General features: G+C 37.6%; 1 protein-coding gene across 3 annotated transcripts in view; it reads left to right on the forward strand.

The window, feature by feature from the left end:
* EXOC6 (exocyst complex component 6) overlaps positions 1-22,952 on the forward strand; it is a 215,349-nt gene that overhangs the window by 153,995 nt on the left and 38,402 nt on the right. For all 3 annotated transcript variants that reach the window (XM_007471565.1, XM_007471564.1, XM_007471566.1), the window contains one exon: positions 8,572-8,713. In XM_007471565.1, coding sequence (XP_007471627.1) covers positions 8,572-8,713 — 142 coding nt within the window. The remainder of the gene's footprint in view (positions 1-8,571; positions 8,714-22,952) is intronic.

Raw genomic sequence — 22,952 nt, forward strand, 5'->3', positions numbered from 1 at the left:
TGCAAGCCGGGGTCTGGTGAGGCTAAAGAGCCCCTACATTTTTTTTTTCTTCCCTGTACGGGACAGACAGGAATGGATAAGGGTGAGGATAGAGCTGATGGGAGAGGTAGAACTGCTTTGGTGAATTCATATTTACAGAATGTTTGCAGGTCAGGTAGAGAAGACAAAATGCAACAGGCCAAGATGCTGATACATATTCATAAAAAGCTTATGCAAGATACTGTAATACAAAAAGTAAAGAGATTAGACTTTGCAGAGTAAAGTCCCAACAAAAGTACATGTTTAGATGAATATTGCACATAGGGGAGGAATTCAGAAGATAAGCAACAACATTTTAATCACTTCATTTTCTTTCATTCAGGAGACTTTAAGCCTGGTAGGGAAGCTGTCATGTTTTAAATCTTTCTACCTCTTATGGAAATTGGTGTGGTAGATGGTAGCATTGAGATTTAAAGCCTTTGTCTGTTTGGAAACAAGAGGGGGGCAGTTGACCTACTTATTTTTCACTCTCAGGGTATTGTTGAATGTCATTTGCAAGATTGTCTTTAGAAAAAAAAGGGTAAGTAGATAACTTACCTTGTTTGCTCCCTCCTCCTGAAACTGAGCGGGGCCCTGTGAGGCTCCCGGTCATGGAGGCCTCTTTTTTTGGTCCCCCATTTCTTGTAGGCAAGACTCCAGCCTCCATGACCTTGCCGGAGTTCCAAAGGGCAGACTTGAACAGTTGCTAATCAAGGGAGGAGCAGCCAAGAAACCACCTGAGGCCAGATTAAAGGGAGCACAGATGCTCCTCAAGATTAGGAGACCACCTGAGACCCTGCACACACCCTAGTCTTGTCAGCAACCCCACCCTTCGGAAGCATTGCTATAAAACGCCTTATCAAATCCTCCTGGGTTGGGACACATAGTTTTTCAAGGCAGGAGACTGCTGTGTCCCCCTTTGCCTGGCAAAGTATTCATAATAAAGCGGTCTTTTTCTCCTTCACCCAAAACTCTGTCCCCGAGATTTGGTTCAGCACCGGTGTACAGAGAAGCTGAGCTTTCAGCATCACTCCTTTGTATGAGTTTTGTTTTGTTTTAATATGTATCCTCCCCTCACATGATACATTTCCCTGAGTCTTTTTAAACTCCTATCCCAGGTACCCCCTCAACTGGAAGTGAGTCTAACAGTATTTACCCCAGCCACATTCCCACAATCTAGGATTTAGCCCAGTGAAGTTACTTGTTCAAAAAGCCCTTAACATTCTGGATGAGTATACCCAAAACCTTTGAAAATTCCCAAATATGAGAATACTGCTGTGCCATGTAATTTCTTTCAGAAATGGTATAAAACATAATTGAAAACTGTAGACCTTAGTGAGAGTTACTTTATCCATGTCAGCTAACAGAAGACAGCAAAGCCACATTGACTTGGGGAGGTTGGGACTTTGACTGCATTCAGTCTGAGTGGTTCCTCCCTGCCCAAAACCCGTTTCACAGAGCAAGTAATTCAAATGTGTGCCTCAGCAAATGAAGCCCTACTTGTACTGGATTCTCAGTCATTCTTAAAAGGTTGAAACCTAAACATAAATCCTTGAATGACAAAGGCCTGCTCTGTGCTGTTTATATATACATGGCTATGTTTATAATATATCAGCCACCTCTTGGCTTGGGTGACATTTGTCTGTTTTACTAATGATCATGTGGAAATGAAACTGTGTAACTTCAGGTTGGGACTTGAACCCACGGGCCAGGACTTGAACCTGGCCAAAACCCAGATTGGGACTTGAACCCAAGGTCTTTTAACTGAGATCACATGCCTGGTCTCAGGACTTAATGAGGCTCAGGCTCTTGATGTCTCATCACAGAAAGAATTCAGTGAGCGACAAAGTGATAGGTAGGAAGTGATTTATTAGAGAGAAACACACTCCACAGACAGAGTGTGGGCCATCTCAGAAGGTAAGAAAGGTACCAGGGTATGGGGGTTGTCAGTTTTTATAGGGGTGGGTAATTTCATAGGCTAATGAGTGGGAAGAGTATTCCAGCTATTTTGGGGAAGGGGTGGGGATTTCTAGGAATTGGGCTACCACCCACTTTTTGACCCTTATGGTAGGCCTTGGAACTGTCATGGCGCCTGTGGGTGTGTCATTTAGCTTGCTTATGTGTTACAGTGAGCGTATACTGAGGCTCAAGGTCTAGTAGAAGTCGACTGGTCCACCATCTTGGACCTAGTTGGTTCTAATCAGTTTATGTCGTGTCCTTGGGCTCTGTCATTCTTTTAAAGGTTGTGCCCTGCCCGCTTCCCTCCTGTTTCAGAAATAATCTATGTTGTCTAACCTGTTAGTGATTCTGACAACTTCTTTGTAAATTTTAAGTCATACTAGGGTTGTGAAATAGTACATTTTAATGATTATATTAGCCCTAATACTCTGAGCTGGGTTCTTATGTAAAAAAATGAGGCTATGACTCTGCTATCACAGAGATGTTGCTTTGATAACAGTTCCTGGGATACTTCCGTTTTTCAGCCTTTATTATTATTATTATTTTTTTTTGTGGTACGCAGGCCTCTCACTGTTGTGGCCTGTCCCGTTGCGGAGCACAGGCTCCGGACGCACAGGTTCCACGGCCATGGCTCACGGGCCCAGCCGCTCCGCGGTATGTGGGATCTTCCCGGACCGGGGCACGAACCCGTGTCTCCTGCATCGGCAGGCGGACTCTCAACCACTGCGCCACCGGGGAAGCCCCGTTTTTCAGTCTTAATTCCTGTGGCTTGACCATAGTATTCAGTCACCATATGGAAACTTCTCTTCTATTTCTTACATTTGCCATGTGAGAAAGTTATAGGGTCTTGATATTTTATTGCTTCCCTACTTAAACATGTACCTAATTGCCCAATTTGCTATTATCAAGTAGATTTAAGAGGTAGGAAAAATCTGTCAGTTCCTACATTGTACAAAAACTAGCTCCCTCTTTGTGCTATTTCAGACAAGAGTGCATGCAGCTTTTACCATTTTATCCAGATTTCTGGTATAATCAGTAGCTTCAAAACCTTGACCTCTTCTAGACTTTCACTGCTCTACTTGTCCTTGCATTCTCTTTCTGCCTTTTAAAGTTAGGAGGAGTTTGAAGATGTCATGGGACTGCCATGACAGCAACAATGATACTTGCAGAAAGCTAAAAATCTGGGTGTTACATGTCATCAAAGGCCACATTCAAAAGATTGTTTAAAAAAAAGAAAAAGGCCACCAAAGTTTGATGAGACCTATGGTTGGGATAAGGAAGCTGGGATAAGGCATGAAATAGAAATGTGCCATATATTACAAGTGTCCTGAAGTTTTCCAAGTTTGGGGAATTTTTTTTCCAACCTTGCGATACTTCTATTTTATTTAATCTGTGTGTGTGTGTGTGTGTGTCCCGAGAGCAAGCCTTTATGTTATGTCTTGTATCCTTATGATTGAGAATTGTTTAGAGGAGAAAAGCCTCAGACGGGAAAAAGGGAATTCATAATTGAGTATGGGAATTGTGGTTAACTTATGTGATACCCAATTCTCTGGGAGCTAGAGCTACTTAGATGAGGACAGAGAGAGTATGAGAGGAATAGAGAGGTGTAAAGGAGGTATTTTAGAGAATGTTAGGGGTGTTAGAATAAGTATATTTTGATAGACCTATGAATTTTGGGGGCATAATCTTAAAACTGTGTCTTCAAGATAGTGTTAAAGTTATTATTAAAACTCACTAAAGGAATTCATCTTGATATTTAAACCTTTATAACTCATCTATTCTGTAGTATTGGGAATCGGAGACATTTCAGTTTTAGATAGAGTGTTCAGCCAGAAAATAGTTTAAAACATAACTTACTAGGTAAAGGAATCTTTGTGCATTTGTGAAATCACCTTGGAGAAATTTTCATGTTTTAGGTTTTTTTTTCCTGATTTAATAACATTCTTTACATTTGAGTAAATGTAGTTTCATATAGTAAAATTTAAATTAGTGATTCTTATGTAAAAGAAAAAGAAGAATACATTTCTTAAATTAAAATGTCTGCTTTTCAATTAGGCATCATTTTTCAATTAAGAATTTATTTCTAATTTTAATGTTTACTCCATATTTGATGAAAGACTTCACTCTTTTGGACTATGTGTTTTAAAAGGCTAAAAATTGTAGCTCTTTAGGAGACTGACCAATTCATCAAAATACTTCCTTTCGTCTTGTCTTCCCTCTGAAAAGGCTATTTCATGGTCTCATAACTGAAATTCATGAAGCAAACTGAGAGGCAGTAAGTTTGAATAATATAGCAGTATTTTACTATTTTTATTTAAATAACTTTAAAAATTAATAACAACTTTAAAAAGCCACATAGAATCAGAATTAATAAATTTTCTTATCAATGTTAGATTTAATATTCAAATTGACCATGATTTTATTTGTTTTCCAGTTTTTCCTGACAAGAGTTACATAACCTTTTAAAACAAAACCTGTTATCAATTTAAAGATTAATAAATACAGCACATAATATTTCTGAGTCTATATTTTTTTAACTTAAATAAAAAGTAGGTTTTTGTGCCAAGTTGATCTTTTGTGGGGGTATAAATAAAGGAAAGTGGATTCTCCGGGGATCATTAAGGAAAGTAGACCAACGCAGAAAGAATGGTTGTGATTTCAAGAGTACATTTTTATGTTAAATGTATTTGAGAGAATGAAAGCAGCATTGAAAAATGCTTTCAAATAAGTACTATTGAAATCAAACCTTCCTTCTTTATTAGGCCTTTGAAATAAGAGAATGGTGAGACAGAAATGAAAACTTCAAATGAAAATTTAAATGTGTCAAATTAGTTTTTAAGTATTCTACATTTCTCCTACTATTATATGAGAGTAGATCTATCAAAACATTACTTTGAAACCAAAACAGTTTTGAGCTATAATCTAATAAAATGTGTTGTATTTTTGTTACCATGTCATTTTACGACGTTTCAAAGGAAGCAGAGTATCTTTAGCCTAATCTATAATAGTAAATTATCTTGAAAATTTGGCTTGACATACAAACAGATGTGTTTTCTTGATTCCTTTTAAACTGAGGGTTGGTGGTTTGTGGTTTATTGTTCCTGTGATTGGCATTAAAAGCCTTATTTCACAGCTTGCAGTGAGGGACTGTTGGGTAAAGAGTGTCTGTGTTCCACAAACTAAATTCAAAAAGTGTCAATCAAGGTCTCACATAGGTTACTTAGAGAATGAGTTTTCTTACTGATTTCACCAAATGTCACCTCATGCTGTCTTTGATTGGCACAGCCTGGCAGGGAGGATGGATGAATCTGTCACCAACCGGTTAATTGTGTTGCTGGTCTCAGTCTGACATTAGGTCTTTGACTCTTAAGTGGCTCAATACAAAACAAATTAGCAGATTGTAGTCATATTTCTCATTCTATATGCTTTGACTTTGTTGAATGCAGTCCATAAATCATATTGACTGACACACAAGTAAATGATGAAAGCTGCTTTTGAGACATGGATCTAGAAAGCAGCACTGTGAAGGTGCCATGGAAGGATGCATATGGTTGACCCTCTGGGAATTTCCTAGGAGCCAAATGTCTCTTTACCACAATTGTTCTTAGAAGAAAAGCTTTTGAGTAATGCAAAAAGGATCTAATATGTCAGCAGATTCTCTTTTACAAGTTCCTTTGAAATATAAGAAGTTTGTCCAAGGATTTTCTCTCTTTACAAGTTGTTTTTCAGCAAAATGTTAGATCAGGGTAAAAAAGTAGTTACCTTGAAAAGTTTGGCAGGTGTTTTTACTTATTTACTGAAATTTATGTTGTTAAAGAGGAGAATGTTAATAATAGTTGCAATTAATTTTTCAGATGAGGACAGCAGAAATTTCTAGGTGCTTGATATTAAATGTGCTGTGTTTTCTCAGTCACTTCACTTTGGCTTTGTTTGTTGTAATGTTAAAAACCAGAGCATCTCTAATGAAAAAGGCTAGTTTTTAAAGATAGTTGTAAAAGTACTTAGATTATTTTTGTTCTAGAAAGTGATACAGTATTAAAAGGATCAACAATAATAGCAAAATAGTGTTCAGAAAGAGGTGTTTCGGTTATACAAAAGTGTACCAAGGGCTACAGGCATCAGAAATGAATTGCCAGAGATGTTTTTGGAATGTGTGAGTTTCTGGAACATTAAAATTTTCTGTCTCAAAATAAGTAATAGATAAAATTTAAGAATATTTGTTCACATTTTATAATCAGGAAGTAGACATTTTAAAAAGTATAATCTTATAGAATATAACTTTAAATATTTAAAGGATTTGAACCTTGATATTAATTTTGAGCTATAAAAAAGGAAGAATTTTTCATTTGAATATTTTACAAATATTTTAAACTTCTATCTTTGAGAACAATAAGCCTGTATTTAATATGCATAATCAAAGGAAATTTTATATTAAGATTTTATTATTACATGTATTACTTAAACAAAAAGCTAAACGCATGTGTGTGTGCGTGTGTGTGTGTGCATGCGCACACACATATGTTTTCATTACCTATATCCACCAAATTTATGGAATAGCCTGAATTTTTGTACTAGTACCATCATTTTGGCTCCAGTACTATTGCTACATAGTCATTTGTAGCATCTGAACCTGTGTTAAAATTTAAAGATCACCTTAAAATAATACTACTAACATTATGCAGTGTGTTTGTTTATGAAATGAATGTAATAATAATTGTTTTGGCAATTTATTAATCTGCTTTTGCAGTTAGTACATTATAGTGGCAACATAAGTAGGACGTGGAGCTGATTTGATGGAGAAGTGCATTAAACTAAAATGCACTAGTTGTTCCATTTGGTCAAAATGACATTTCCATTAACTATTCTCAAGCCTATTACATTGTAATTAAATTACATGCCATTAATTTCTTCTTTTTCTGTCTCCCTCCTGCCCCTCATTCATATTGATATTATTCTGCTTGGGGAATGGAGCTGCATGTCTCCTAGACTAATTCCTCTTGGGTTTGGGGGGTCTTGAAGCATGCTGGGTTTTGCATTGTTTGTTACATTCCTTTTTGGCAGTTCATCAGTATCTGTCAAATATATTGTTTGCATCAGCTTTTATCTCTAAAGTTTTTGATTTAGATATTGGCATTCCATTTCAGATGCACAGTTTTTCCACTGCACATAGTGTCTATATGCTGAAGACTCATAAAAGATTCATAAAAGTTGCTTGTTTCTAGTCTGACTTTAAATGTGTAACTTAATGAACAGCTGTTCTAGTAAACTTGAAAATATATTTATGTTTGTTCTTACTTTTCTAACAGATCAACCCTATGTAAACATTTTTGCATCTATTATAGCATTTATGTTTGGAAGATTTTCATGATTTTGTAGCTTTATTGGCCTTTGTGATAAGTAGGAAAAAAATATAATTATCAAATATCACTGGGTAAATATTTGTTAATGAGAATGAGGCAGAACACGGCACATCTTCCAAATGTCATTATTTCTAACCCTGTTCCTAGATCTTTGAATCCTATCATGGGAGTCAATCCATCACCAAATCACATACTTGTGGTTTGGAGATAGCCATACTAGGAGCAGCATTACACTGGAAAACTTTACCTAAAATAGTTTTTGTAATATTTTCTTTTAAACTTTTAGTCAAAATAAAAAGCCTGCTTAGAATAACAGTTTATACTAAAAGCAGTATTATATTGTGATCCCAGTAATCTGGAGGCTAAACATTTAAAAGTATTTTTTATCATTTTAAAGAAGATATAACCTGAATCAAGTCTGTCAGTCAAAATTCATGTAGAGTTTTAGGAGCTTATTATAGTAGAAAATATAATGATATATATACTAAAAGACAGCCACAAGTATTTATAGCTCACTTAACTACATATTTCTAAATTATCAGATGATTCTAAAACTTAATTTCTAAAACTAAATGAAGATCTGTAGATGACTGTGAAATCATATTGGTATGCAAGCTTCTTTTTTTCCCTCCTGATTGAAGCTGTGCTACAAACTAATGTTCCTTTTAGAAGTAAGGACTTAATGACTCAAAGTATATTTTATAAAGTATATTTTATATATTACATACATATCAAAGTATATATTATAAAGCATATTAGGTATAGTTTCAATTCTAATAAATTACACTATTAACTTCTTTAATTCTTGGCTTGGTTAACTCTATAAAGGAAAGCTTAAAGAGCATTATATGAATAAAATGTTCTGTCAACATGACAGTTACTTTATGTCACAAATGTCATATTTTAATGTGCATTTTTAAAAATACTTGAGGCATTTCAGGAGATCTGAAATAATAAATAGTGGGTTTTAAACTTGTACTTTAATTTTTCTGCATGCAGTTAGAGCTTTAATGACATTTATATCCTGAGAAGGACAAGTCAACAGAATATTACTTTCAATTCCTATGCTAAAAGACAGCCACTCAGAATACAGAAAGAGAAAGGCCAGTAATTACTATTCTACCAAAAAAAAAACAACAAAAAAATGCCATGTATATAACTTTTGTGATACACGATGATATATTTATATGTTTGTTTGTTTGTTTATTTTTTGGTTTGGATATTTGTATAACAGGGGAAAGTTGCCCAGACTGCTTGCATGTCAGCCTGCCAGCATCTGTCAACATCATTAATGCAGATGCTCCTGGACAGTGAGTTAAAACAGATAAGCATGGGAGCCGTTCAGCAATTTAACTTAGATGTCATACAGTGTGAATGTAAGTACCTTATTGGTTAAATCTGATGCATTTCTAAGTATCTATATTTAAATTATATGAAAAAATGGTATATAGTAGGATAGTTCATAAAGGAGGGAAGAGGCCTGATTCAGTTAAACTTTCGGCAGCCTTAGAAGCAACTTCTTTTCAACAAGAGAAAAATATCTCACTTTCACATTTAGGGCCTGTAGAGTGGGGATCCCCAACCCCTGGGCCTCAGACCGCTACTGGTCCATGGCCTGTTCAGAACCGGGCCGCACAGCAGGAGGTGAGCGGCGGGCGAGTGAAGCTTCATCTGCCTCCCCCCATCGCTCCCCACCCCCCTGCCCATGTTAAAGTTGTCTTCCACGAAATCGGTCCCTGGTGCCAGGAAGGTTGGGGACCTCTGCTCTAGAGAGGCACTGAAGTGACAATCCAGACTGGCTAATTTAAAAGGTGATTCATTTATGATTCATTTTTTTTCCTTTATTCCTCTTTTGGTCATTCTTGTCTTCTTGCCAGGACTCTCCTGAGGTTTGTAGTAAGTGAATGAAATTATTCCAAGTTTGTCATTCCTACTTTCCCGTAAATAACTGTTCAGATACCTGCTAAAGAATAATATTAGGACCCTGCATTCCAAGTGAAGCTTCTTTTATATTCTGAAATTTTGATTCTCTTTCCCAAAGAATTTCTCAAGTCTTTACCTTTACCATTGTTTTTCACTTTATTTTCTTTAGGTGACAAGTTAGCAGATTCCATAATCTAATGTTGACATTAGCCAGTCACCTTCGAAATTGAATGTGCTATTTAGTTATTTGCCTTGTTATATATACTTCTAGATGTAGGTTACCCTTATACAGAACATGAGTTTATGGAACAATTTTTTGCATTACTTTCAAATGAATGGTACACTGATTAAATGATAAAAATCCCTGGTTGACAGTTTAGTCAGGCACCACTGTTGATAAATTGAAAATCAGTAGGGCACAAGAAGGTTTATAAAATATTTATTTGGGCAGATTTTGCAATAATATATTCTCTGTGAAATACGTTAAAAAATTAAATGTCAGTGGCTTGCACCTGAAGCAGGAGTGACAGATTTTTTTTTTCAACAAGTAAAAAATATTTGTCTGCTTCTATATATATCAAGATCAATTGTTTATTACACAAAAAAAGAAATGCAAAGTTTTAAAAAACCCACCTATTTCCTTCAAAAAAAGAGAAATACTGATCTACAAAGCAAAAGAAAGATAGTTTTTCCCTAGGGAAGAGAAGGATTCATTTTCTTTTCCTAGAAAGCATTTTTAATTTTCTCTAATTAGAAAACCTTTATATATTTCTTTCTCAAAATAAAACTATCATTTACAAAATGATATTTATCTTGTATTTACAAAAATACTTACCAAAAAGCACTTTTAAAAATGTTTCTAACTCAAAGTAATTGTTAATTCATTCTACAAATAATTTGAAACTGATTTCTTAAAGTTCTTTAAAAGCTATCTTACGAGGGAATTCCCTGGCGGTCCAGTGGTTAGGATTCTGCGATTTCATTACAAGGGCCTGGGTTCGATCCCTGGTAGGGACCTAAGATTCCACAAGCTGTGCGACACGCCAAAAGGAAAAAAAAAGTTGTCTTATGAGATCATTTCAGTATGATAATGCTTATGTAAACATTCTACATAAATATTGCTTGAGGGTGGTTGAACCCTTTATTGGTATTTGGTTGTGTCTTCTCAATTAGATATTTTTGTTTAAAAAATGGAAATTACTGTTTGGTTAGGCAGCTTCAGGTACCTAGAGATTTTCTCTGTCCTCTTACCTCTCCATGAAGAGTAAGCCTAACTATACTTAGAGAAAGGCACGAAAAACACAAAACTTTGCCTCTCTGTTACATCATAGGACAGTTTCTCCCTTTAGTTACTTATTTGGGTGGAGTTACTGAAGGCTGCTTTTAAAATGTTGATGTTTTCTTAAAAGACTAATCTCTTGGAAGAGATTATACCTAAGTATAAGGTATAACTCAGTCAAAGGTGTCTTGGGTCAAGTGCAAGAGGAATAAACCCTAGCCTGATGGGGGCCAAGGTTCTGGTACTATAGATATGGAAAGGGAGAAACCAGGACTCAAAGACAAACCACAAAAGATAACTCAGCTTCCTATAAGATTATGGCTGTGGTTGGCTCTGCTCCTTAATTTTTATCAAATATTACTTAATCATTACTTAATACAGTATCACGCATTCAGTACTCACTGAACAAATAAAAATTGATATTACATTTTTTTTTTCCCCCATTGGCCACACCACGAGGCTTGTGGGATCTTAGTTACCCAACCAAGGATCAAACCCGGGCCCCCGGCATTGGAAGCTCAGAGTCCTAACCACTGGACCACCAGGGAATTCCCTGACATTACATTTTTCATGTCTATTCCACTCTCTTTCTGGTGCAAAAGAATTATCTACTCCCCAACTCATAACTTTTAGTGATTGATATATAAATCACTTAAAAATGAAACTTAGCTTTCTCTAATAATATGTTCAGAGAATTTTAGTTTTCATCCCCTTTTTTTTTGGCCACGCCACGCAGCTTGCAGGGTCTTAGTTGCCTGACCAGGGATCGAACCTGTGCCCCCTGTAAAGGAAGCATGCAGTCCTAACCTCTGGACCGTCAGGGAATTCCCTTCATCCCTACTTTAAATAGTGTTTCTGTTTGTTTGTTTTTTAATATGGAAGAAAGCAATTTTTTAAAATACAAGGTTTATTTTCAGTATTAATGCTGTGTGTATGCTTTCTACATATTGGGGCAGAGAAAGGAGAAGAAAGGGAGACAGGAAGAGGAATTTGGCTAGGTAAGAGGAAGGCTAGAATGTATGGTAAATTTGTGAAGAGAAGGAATCTGGATGCCTTAAGAATCAACTGGGATATGGAGAAAATAGGCAGATAGTTCAGATGTAGAATCCTAGAAACTAAACGATCATTGAGTTTCACCACCTGCCTAGTAGTACATACTCACATACTCCTCTACCTTGAAATACACTCTAAAATAACCCTGTCAAGTAGTTGTCCAGCTATTCCTTGAACATTTAATTTGGGAGATTAACTACTCTTCAGAAAATGAGTTTGCATTTAATATATTACTCTGTCAATTTCTCACATTGAGTTGCAGTTGTTTTCTCTAAACTTCTCCTAATGGACCTAGTTCTGCGTTAGGGCTAGAGTCACCACTAGTCCATATTGTGCCTTTGTGCAAATTAGAAAAGATATTCCCACTGAAGGGAAAAAGTCCTCCAGTATTGTCCCCTTTCTATGAATTAGAAAAAAGTTTACCCTTTTTCCAGCTGGACACCCCCACCGAGGCACATGACTTATCAAGTGAAATGTGAGCTAGATTTCAGCCCCTGTTCCCTCCCCACTCCTCTCCTCAGCTGGGCACCTGTGTATAGTAAGCAGTCTGATAACTATGGGTGGCAGTTCCGCTTAGGGTCATATAGAGAAAACCGAGTCTTCATCCACAAGCCAATTATATGAAAACTGCTCTCATATCTTTCTGAATCTTCTGAAGGCCAGAGATAAACAATTCCTCTTACTGTTCTCATGTGATAATGATTTTAGGTCCAAAGCTCTTCTTTGAACAAACTGGTTTGACTGCCTTCTGTTTAATGTCTGACACCCAAAGTTGAATACAGAGATACCTAGGTGTGGGGGAACCAGTATAATATGTAGTTGGACTATCAAATACATTGTTCCATATTTTGTACTTCATTAGTAAAATCCAAACTGTTATTACCTTTTTTGGTTACCAGAGTATACTCTCGAATCATTGAAGCTGTAGCATTCTAAAATCTCTGTATCTTTCTCTTTTTTTGTGTGTGATTGTCAAGCTTTGTTTTTCTTATACTTGTATGATTAGTTTTTGTTTTAGGATTTTAAGATTATCCCTATTAAATTTTATTTTAAGATTTGTCCCACAGCAAGCCTATTAAGATCTTTTTATATCAAAGTTTAATATCGTCTGCAGATTTGTAATCATGCTTTTATTTAACAAGGTCATTAGCAAAATGTTGAACAAAACCTGATATCTGTATCCTGATATATAGTACATCAGTGATTCTCAAAACATGGTTCCCAGATGAGCAGCAACATGTATCATCTGGGAACTTGTTAGCAGTGTGAATTCTTGTTTTATTTTATTTTATTTATTTATTTTCTTTATTTTTTTTCGCTGCATTGGGTCTTAGTTGCAGCATGTGGGATCTTCTGTTTGTGGTGCACGGGCTTCTCTCTAGTTGTGGCATGCGGGTTTTCTCTTCTCTAGTTGTGGCGTGTGGGCTCCAGTACACGTGGGCTCTGTAGTTGTGGCGCACGGGCTTCAGAGCACGTGGGCTCTGTAGTTTGCGGCACTCAGGCTCCCTCATTGATGTGCGCAAGTTCAGTAGTCGTGGTGCGCGTGCGTGGGCTTAATTGCCCCGTGGCGTGTGGGATCTTAGTTCCCCGACCAGGGATCAAACCCGCGTCCCTTGCACTGGAAGGTGGATTCTTTACCACTGTAACACCAGGGAAGTCCCAGCAATGTGAATTCTTGAACCCCACCTGCTGAATTGTGAATTCTGGGCACAGGACATAGCAATTTCTTTTTGAGTAGGCCTTTCAGGTGATACTGATGCACAGTAAAGTTTGAGAACCACAACATTACATAGGTCTATCTGTTCATATTGACTTAGATCCATTATTCAAAATCTTGGGTATCTTTAGATTTCTTCAGCCAGTTGCTAATTCCCTAGTTGAATCAAACTCATAGTTTTGAATCTAAATCATAGCTCAAAGTTATGAGCAACTTTGCCAGATGCCTTGATGGTATATAGGGATAATAATGGCCACTGAATTTTCCTCATCTACCAGTCTAATTCATTTTTCAAAGAAGAAAATGTTACTACTCTGATTCTTCATAAACCCATATTGATTCATAGTAATTACTTTCCCTTCAAGAGGCTCAGAAACTATTACTTAAAAGTCTGTGACCAGGGACTTCCCTGGTGGCACTTATACTTGTAACCCAGTGGTTAAGAATCCGCCTGCCAATGCAGGGGACACAGGTTTGAGCCCTGGTCCGGGAAGATCCCACATGCCGCAGAGCAAGTAAGCCCGTGTGCCACAACTACTGAGCCTGTGCTCTAAATCCCGCGAGCCACAACTACTGAGCCCACGTGCCGCAACTCCTGAAGCCTGCACACGTAGAGCCCATACTCCGCAACAAGAGAGGCCACTGCAATGAGAAGCACGCGCACTGCAGCAAAGAGTAGCCCCTGTTCGCCTCAACTAGAAAAAGCCCCCGTGCAGCAACAAAGATCCAATGCAGCCAAAAACAAAAAGTCTGTGACTGGTTTGTGGGATTAACATAAAATCCTACTAGTCTGTTTTACACTAGTAAGAAATCCAGAGTCCAAGGAAGTTAGATAGCAGAGATCAGGAACTAGATACCAAAAACGACCAAAGATCTTGGGTAACTCAAGAAAGGCTTAAGTCAAATAATTTAAGCAATAAGAGGTTAACATCAAATAGAAGCATCAAGAATGGCCTTAATTCTGAATTAAATTTTATAATTTGGTTTATTTTTCCATCCTCATTACTTTGTAAAAACATTATGCATATATTTCCTAGGCCTTAAAATGTCAGTCTTCAGGTAGAAACAAATAGCACAACCAGCTGAAGTTGGAGAGGTAGAAAGTTAAGAATAGTTCAGTTCTTCATATCATTCAGCCATGTGCTTTTAGTTTTTGTTTTTGTTTTTTTCTGGTAGTGAAAGAATTAGCACTGATCCATCTATGTACTAACTTTTTTTTTTTTTTTTGCGGTACGCGGGCCTCTCACCGTTGTGGCCTCTCCCGTTGTGGAGCACAGGCTCCGGACGCGCAGCCTCAGCGGTCATGGCTTACGGGCCCAGCCGCTCTGTGGCATGTGGGATCCTCCCGGACCGGGGCACGAACCCGTGTCCCCTGCATCAGCAGGCGGACTCTCAACCACTGCGCCACCAGGGAGGCCCCTGTATTCACTTATTTTTTCAAACAATGTGTGCCCTTTTCCCTCGTATTCCTTGTGACACACATACTTAATGAGTTAAATTGGCTTGAACTCAAATTTCAGTCTGTAACTGAATTTTTTCCATGTAGAGTCAACTGATTTGTAGGGAAGATTCATTTATTCAGATGTTTAATGGGAACCTACTACCTGTTATTACTGGGAAATCAAAGATGAATCAGGTTTCAAAGATCTCACATACTAGATGGGGAGGAAACAGACATGTAAATAACTGTAGTAGAACATAAATTCTTTATAGAAGTATGTATCACTTGTAGAGAAGGAGCAATTAATCCTACATGGGGTTGAAAAGATTGACTATCATAGAAGTGAAATTTGAGTCTTAAAGGATGAGTCAGATTTCATCAAAAGCAAGGAAGGGTATTCTGAGCAGAGGGAATGGCATAGGCAAAAGTGATGAGAGAATGCTTAGGGAATCTTCACACAGTCTTGTATAGCTAGACTACAAGATGCATGATTGAAAGTATTGAAAGATATGGCTGAGAAAAGTTAGACTTCTGAATGCTTGGACTTTATTTAATAAGCAATAGAGATCCATTGAAGCTTTTTAATCAGGACCATGACATTATGAAGTCTATATTATAGAAGGTTAACTCTGTGTCATGTGGAAATTGAACTGAAATGAGAGAGGTACTACAAGTAGGAAGACCTGTTAAGACTTGAACTTTTTCCTGTGAAGGATAGAAAGAGCTTGACTTTGGGCAGTGGGAATGAAGAGAAGAAGATGGATTTCAGACATTTTGAAAGGAGGAGGAGGGAATACATAAAATTAGTGAATGAGTACATTTGATAGGATTTAGGTGGTTTGAGTCAGAGACTCACAAAGTAGAAGAGACCCAAGAATACATCCCATGGTTGGGGTGGATGGTATGAAGAGGGAAACAAAGAAAGAGAAAAGGAGAGGAAGGTGGAGAGGAGAGAGGAAAGAGAAGAGATTTAATCATCTAGGATAGTTAAATTCAACATAGAATTTATAATTGTCAGCACCCAATGCAGAATGCTATGCTCATAGAGTATTTGTTGCATAAATGAACAAATTAACAAATCGGGAAGTCTCTATAATCTACATTTGCTTTTCTGGAGTTCTCCTAACTTTCTTATCAAAGAGTTAAGGCCAGGAACTTTCCTGGCAGGTCCAGTGGTTAAGACTCCACACTTCCACTGCAGGGGGCACAGGTTCGATCCTTGGGCAGGGGGAACTAAGCTCCTGCATGCTTCGTGGCGCAGCCATACATACATACATACATGCAGCCATATATACATATATACATACATGCATACATACATACATAAAATGCTGCCTCTTTAAAAAAAAAAAGGTTAAGGCCAATTGATGCTGCTGTAATTTTCTTCGAGACCATTCAACTTCTTGATATAGATGTAACTGATGATTTATAAAAATTTGTCACATATTTGATGACTATTTTTATTTTTATAAATTTATTTTATTTACTTTTGGCTGTGTTGGGTCTTCATTGCTGCGCGTGGGCTTTCTGTAGTTGCGGTGAGCAGGGCCTACTCTTCATTGTGGTGCGTGGGCTTCTCATTGTGGTGGCTTCTCTTCTTGTGGAGCACGGGCTCTAGGCGCGCGGGCGTCAGTAGTTGTGGCATGTCAGCTCAGTAGTTGTGGTGACGGGCTTAGTTGCTCTGCGGCATGTGGGATCTTCCCGGACCGGAGATCGAACCTGTGTCTCCTGCATTGGCAGGCAGATTCTTAACCACTGCGCCACCAGGGAAGTCCCAGAAGTAGTAAAATTTAAGGCGAAGAAGAGTATGGTACTTTAGAGTCACGCATTAATTAATTCCTTCATATCTACCAAGTACTTGGCATTTAGGGGATACAGTGGTAAACAGAAAAAGCCCCTAACCCTCTTTGCGTTTAGGCCCAGTGGGGAGGCATTCATTATATGACTGCACTAATAAATATGTTTATAAGTTGTTAAATTCTAGAAAAGTAGATGGTACTGTGACAGAGTATAAGAAGCAGACCTAATTTAGATAAAAAGTTGTACTGATTGAGAATATTAGGTAGGGCTTATGCATGAATGAAGTAGACAGTTTTGGTTAACTTGACCATAACCAATAATACTACTATAACTGTGTGGTTGGAGAAGTCAGGAAGGCATTCCATTCGGAATTGCAAATGTAGCCCCCCTCCCCCCACAAAGCTACATTGAACCTTTAATCCTGTTACAGATTTTGTATAAGTTCAAGAGAAATCACTTCTTGGAGGAGCATTTGCCAGGCTTGGCATAAAGCTGATGTTCTAAATCTGTGTATGTGCTTTTGTTTTATTAAACACCTCTTATATATTGAGTCGCAACAGAAGGCACCTTACAAATGCAACAGTATAGAGGAAAAAATAAGTGTCTTCTTAAGTTCCTATAAAGGTATCTCAGAAATCCTTCACATCCCTAACAAAATAACATTTCCAAAGCATCAGGCAATCAGAAGGATTTGAGGTACCCAGAATAGGTCTAGAATGTACTTTTTCATATATTCGACACAAATACCTAATTGAGGTTATTAACTCCTAAGAGTCTAACATCCTAAATTCATAAGCACTAGAAAAGCTCCAGGTTGAAGAGCACTGGTACCTTTTTCAGTGATGATTTATTGAGAAATAGGTGAATCTCTAGGTTTGAAGGCCTTGGTCTTTTTGCAGTTGGATAAAGGCTTAGCCCACCTCAAAAAAAAAAAAGAAAGAAAGTCTCTATAGATTTTTTTTGTATGTGTATGGCTATGACCCCAGGGCCTCTAATTCTAGCCTTGAAAAAGGTCCATACCCCAAAATAAAAGGGTTCAGGCAAAATCACATTGATGGTATGAGAGGATATTTGTCTTTTTTTTTTTTTTTTTAAGTAACCTGGATGCTCTTTTATTTTTTGCCTACTTGAATTTGTTCTGGTTTTAATGGCATTTACGGTATCAAATTTAGGCTGCTTTGCTCCTTTTCCAAGAAAGGGAGAGGAATAGATACTACCTTATATAAGAGTGGGTTGATGAATGTAGAGGGGCACTTGGTTCTAGAGGCTTGCATTCCACTGCTACCAACCACATGTAACAGAATTTAACAGTAAAGAGTTCTAACAAGACCCCTGACTCCCAGGCATGAGTTCTTCACCACCAGAAAAACCACTAGATGGTGCTCTTCATCATCGCTTCTAATGACACATCTGGTCCACATAGAATACGTTGCGGAGCCAAAATTTGGGTTCTCACTAGCCAATTTAAATCTTCAGATCTAGTAAGAAATGGAATTATGAGAAATCTTTTCAATATGCAGACTGTTTTTATTTACAGTCAGTCATTTATTTAGTTATGAAATTATTCCATTTTATATGTCCTTGCCTTGTCATCCACAAGCAGTCTTGAGAGTTTATTTAGCCTAGCCTCCTCAGCCTCTTTTTCAATCTTTTGATCTATTTACTCTTCTGATTCCATGGGCATTTTTTCTTCCACTTCCCAATTCTTCCTACCCTGTGTAAATGTTTTCCAAATAATCCACCTTACAGTAAAAATAACTGTCTGCCTAGGACAGGATTGTTCAAGGACTTATTCCCTCTGCATTTAATTTCAGAGGTTTATATTTTCATGCCAGGATAAATACTTATAGCCTGACTTCTTAGCCATCTTTGTTCCCCCCATACAAATCCTGTGCATCTGTGCATAGATCTTGAGGGCAGGAAGGGCATATTTTCCTGCTTAAAGTTTTGTTAGATTTACAAATAATTCATGTTTTTGCCTATAGATATACTCTGTTCTCTTAAAACATCATAGATTGCCAATTTGGAAGGGGTTTCGTTTGTCATTATAATCACAGCTTCTACAGTATGTATTAATTTTTACTTTCAGTTTTATCTAAATTAATTCAATCATCTTCTTCTCAGTTAGACTGATACAGCAAAAATTTACCTTCCCAATAAAGTGACATCTTCCCCTCTACCTGCCTCTCTAATGTTATTTTATTTATTTTAAATTTTTTTAATTTTTAAATTTAAAATTTAATTAATTAATTAATTAATTTTTTGGCTGTGTTGGGTCTGTTGCTGCACGTGGACTTTCTCTAGTTGCAGTGAGCGGGGGCTACTCTTCGTTGCGGTGCACGGGCTTCTTATTGTGGTGGCTTCTTGTCGCACAACACGGACTCTAGGTGTGCAGGCTTCAGTAGTTGCAGCACGTGGCCTCAGTAGGTGTGGTTCATGGGCTCTTGAGCGCAGGCTCAGTAGTTGTGGCGCAAAGCCCTAGTTGTTCCGCAGCATGTGGGATCTTCCTGGACCAGGGCTCGAACCCACGTCCCCTGCATTGGCAGGCGGATTCTTGACCACTGCGCCATCAGGGAAGTCCCTCTAATGTTACTTTAGAGCATTTTTAAACTTGGAATCATTATTATCAAGTTCCATATTCTAGCAAAAAATAAGAGGAAATGAATATATCATGAAGCTATTTTATTTTTAAAAAGAAATGGTCAGGGCTTCCCTGGTGGCTCAGTGGTTAAGAATCCGCCTGCCAATGCAGTGGACATGGGTTCAATCCCTGCTCTGGGAAGATCCCACATGCCGCGGGGCAACTAAACCTGTGCACCACAGCTACTGAGCCTGCGCTCTAGAGCCCACGAGCCACAACCACTGAGCCTGCATGCTACAACTACGGAAGCCCGCACACCTAGAGCCCATGCTCTGCAACAAAGAGAAGCCACCACAATGAGAAGCCCGTGCACCACAACGAAGAGTAGCCCCCGCTCACTGCAACTAGAGAAAGCCCGTGCGCAGCAATGAAGACCCAACGCAGCCAAAGATAAATAAAATAAAATAATTTATTTTAAAAAAAAGTATTTTTAAACTTGGAATCATTATTAAGTTCCATATTCTAGCAAAAACTAAGAGGAAATGAATATATCATGAAGCTATTTTATTTTTAAAAAGTAATGGTCAGGGCTTCCCTGGTGGCGCAGTGGTTAAGAATCCGCCTGCCAATGCAGGGGACATGGGTTTGAGCCCTGGTCCAGGAAGATCCCACATGCCGTGGAGCAACTAAGCCCATGCGCCACAACTACTGAGCCTGCGCTCTAGAGTCCCTGTGCCACAACTACTGAAGCTTGCTTGCCTAGAGCCCGTGCTCCATAAGAGAAGCCACCACAATGAGAAGCTCGCGCACCACAACAAAGAGTAGCCCCCACTCACTGCAACTAAAGAAAGCCCGCACATAGCAACGAAGACACAATCCAGACAAAAATAAAATAAAATAAATTTATGAAAAAAAAAAAGAAACAGTCAACTAGGAGGCACTAAGAGAAAAAAAAAGATTTTGACTTTCTTTAAAAAAAAAAAATTTAGAAAGCCTGGAAACTATTTTAATTTTTTAAAATTTATTTATTTGTAACACTATTTTTTAAATAACTTTATTTATTTTTGGCTGTGCTGGGTCTTCGTTGTTGCACACAGGCTTTCTTTTTAGTTGCAGTGAGCGAGGTCTACTCTTCATTCTGGTGCGCAGGCCTCTCATTGCGGTGCCTTCTCTTGTTGTGGAGTGTGGGCTCTAGGGGCATAGGCTTCAGTAGTTGCAGCACACAGGCTCAGTAGTTGTGGCTCACAGGCTGTAGAGCACAGACTCAGTAGTTGTGGCACATGGGCCCAGCTGCTCTGCGGCACGTGGAATCTCCCCAGACCAGGGCTCGAACCTATGTCCCCTGCACTGGCTATGTGATCCGGGCAAATCACTTCAATTTTAATTTTTCTGCCCTATAAAATGAAGAACTTGGTGAGTTTTAAACGGAGCTTTCAGAGGACTGTTGGAGATATTTCAAAGGGGAGTGTCTCTTCTAGCTGCAAGATTTTGTGATCCATCATCTGCATGCCCTGTTTACTAAGATAAATTATTATGACGATTAAAGAAGATGGTATGTGAGAAAGTGCTTTGTAAGCTATAAAGTGCTATATAAATTTATGGTACTATTATAATTTTGACTCTAAGCTCTTTGGATTAATGCCAAGCAATGGGGCTTATTAAACTATAGTATCTTAAATAGGAACTGAGAGAGAAGAAAAATGACAGATTATTTTCAGTGTAGAAAAATTCTGGAAGATTAAGTGCATAATAATCGAAGTATAATTGAAATTGAGCTGATTTTTATGCCTGATATATAAAGTAAGTCTCTCTGTATTATAGGAAGTCTTTATGTGTGTATGTGTATGTGGTGATGGTAGAAGCTGAGCTAACATATACAGCCTTGATTAGAGACCATTAAGGGATTCATAGTTAATTGTTACTTGGAAACAGTAGCCTGAGACTTGCCAAGAAAGCCAATGATATGCTGGATGGTCTTAAGAAAAGTACTTTTTAGATTAAAAAAAAAAAATCTTTACTTTTAATAAGCTATTAGAATTTTGCTTGTTATTTTTCAATTAAGATCTCATGTCACTAAAAAGAGGCAATTCAGTTATCTGGGCAATGGTAGGGGGTGATGGAGTTGCCACAGTATGAAAGTATTCTACATTTTATTGTATGAAAAGAGTGATGTGAGTAAATTATAGTAAACAATGAAAAGTGTGGTTAGATTTGCTGAATGAATCTTAGTTTTCTGGAAATAGGGGGCCTGAGAAAGCTGAATGTAGTCACCTATCTAACGGCCATAGCTACTTAGTACCCAGCAAAGAACCAAGAAGTAAGGAGGAAAATGGTGTAACTCTGAGTAACTGAAAGGTACATATACTCAAAGGCATATATAAACTCATTCACCTTACTTGTGGGAGAGGCCCATGCTCAGGCTGTATTTGCTCTTATTTTAGATACTATTCTAGTAATTGATTAGCTTACTTACCTGCTCAAGAAGATTAAAGATAACATAATAAGAGATGAGTGAGAGAGGAGGGAGTAAGAATTTATGTTAAAACTGTAAGAGAGAAGGCAGAAAAATTATAAAAGATAGACACAAGAACTCAAACAACACAGCTTTCTGAGCTATTTAATGTAATAGAAAACAGATGTTAATACCGTAGCAGCCCTGGGAATTTATTGTATTGTATAGAATAAAAAGTGTTCTTAATGGTTATCAATGAGAATTAAGAAAAGTTTATATATTGTTTAGTATTCTAAAAAAAAGGATAGGGAGGGCTTCCCTGGTGGCACAGTGGTTGAGAGTCCGCCTGCCGATGCAGGGGACACGGGTTCGTGCCCCGGTCCGGGAAGATCCCACATGCCGCGGAGCGGCTAGGCCTGTGAGCCATGGCCGCTAAGGCGGCGCGTTCGGAGCCTGTGCTCCGCAACGGGAGAGGCCACAACAGTGAGAGGCCCGCGTACCGCAAAAAAAAATAAAATAAAATAAAAATAAAAAAAGATAAGGAAAGTATTATGATGCAGTTTAAAATTTTATCAAAAAATGCTTACGATGAAAAAAAGTTTTGATGCTTAAAGCAAAAATTATAATTAACTTAAAAACATCAACAAGAAAAACTTAATTTGAATTTTTCATTCTCCAAAAATGCCAAATAAATTAAGCTGTGCTAGGCTTTCATATATTTATTGTTTTTAGATGTTGAGTTTTGAGCCTTTCTAAACTATATTTCACACAGAATATACTAAAGTTAAGAATTGTATTTGTTATTCCAAGATCTATATAGGCTAACAATGTAAGTGATTTCTAAAATACTGGCTCAGATAAATTCACAAATGGAAAATCCATAATACTCTCTAAGAAAACTCAGTTATTAATGGGGAGGGAGAGTGGTGGCAGGCGTTCATATTCTTACCAGAGAAGCATGTGTGTAAAATGATAGGGTCTTTTTTATGAGCCACAAAGCTTTTGTTTTCAAAATAACTAGTATTGAGATTGTCTTCAACTAACTAAACAAAGCTATGTTACTAGTATTAACTTTTTATAAGTACAAAAAAGTTGTTGAAAGGGATTCCCTGGTGGTCCAGTGGTTAGGATAGGCGCTTTCACTGTGGTGGCCCTGCTTTAATCCCTGGTTGGGGAACTAAGATCCTGCACGCTGTGCGGCGTGGGCAAAAAAAAAAGTTGTTGAAAAATATCTTTCAAAATATTTTTCGTTTAAAGATATTAAGAAATCTGTCTTAAGAAATCTGTTTTGTCTTAAGATGTCTCTTAGTTTTTAAAGAGGTGGGATTCCTTTATGGAAAAAAATATTTTAAAAAAATGAACAGGCATT

The sequence above is a fragment of the Lipotes vexillifer genome, unplaced genomic scaffold (genome assembly GCF_000442215.2).
Source record: "Lipotes vexillifer unplaced genomic scaffold, Lipotes_vexillifer_v1.1 scaffold325, whole genome shotgun sequence".
Classification (NCBI taxonomy): Eukaryota; Metazoa; Chordata; class Mammalia; order Artiodactyla; family Lipotidae; genus Lipotes; species Lipotes vexillifer.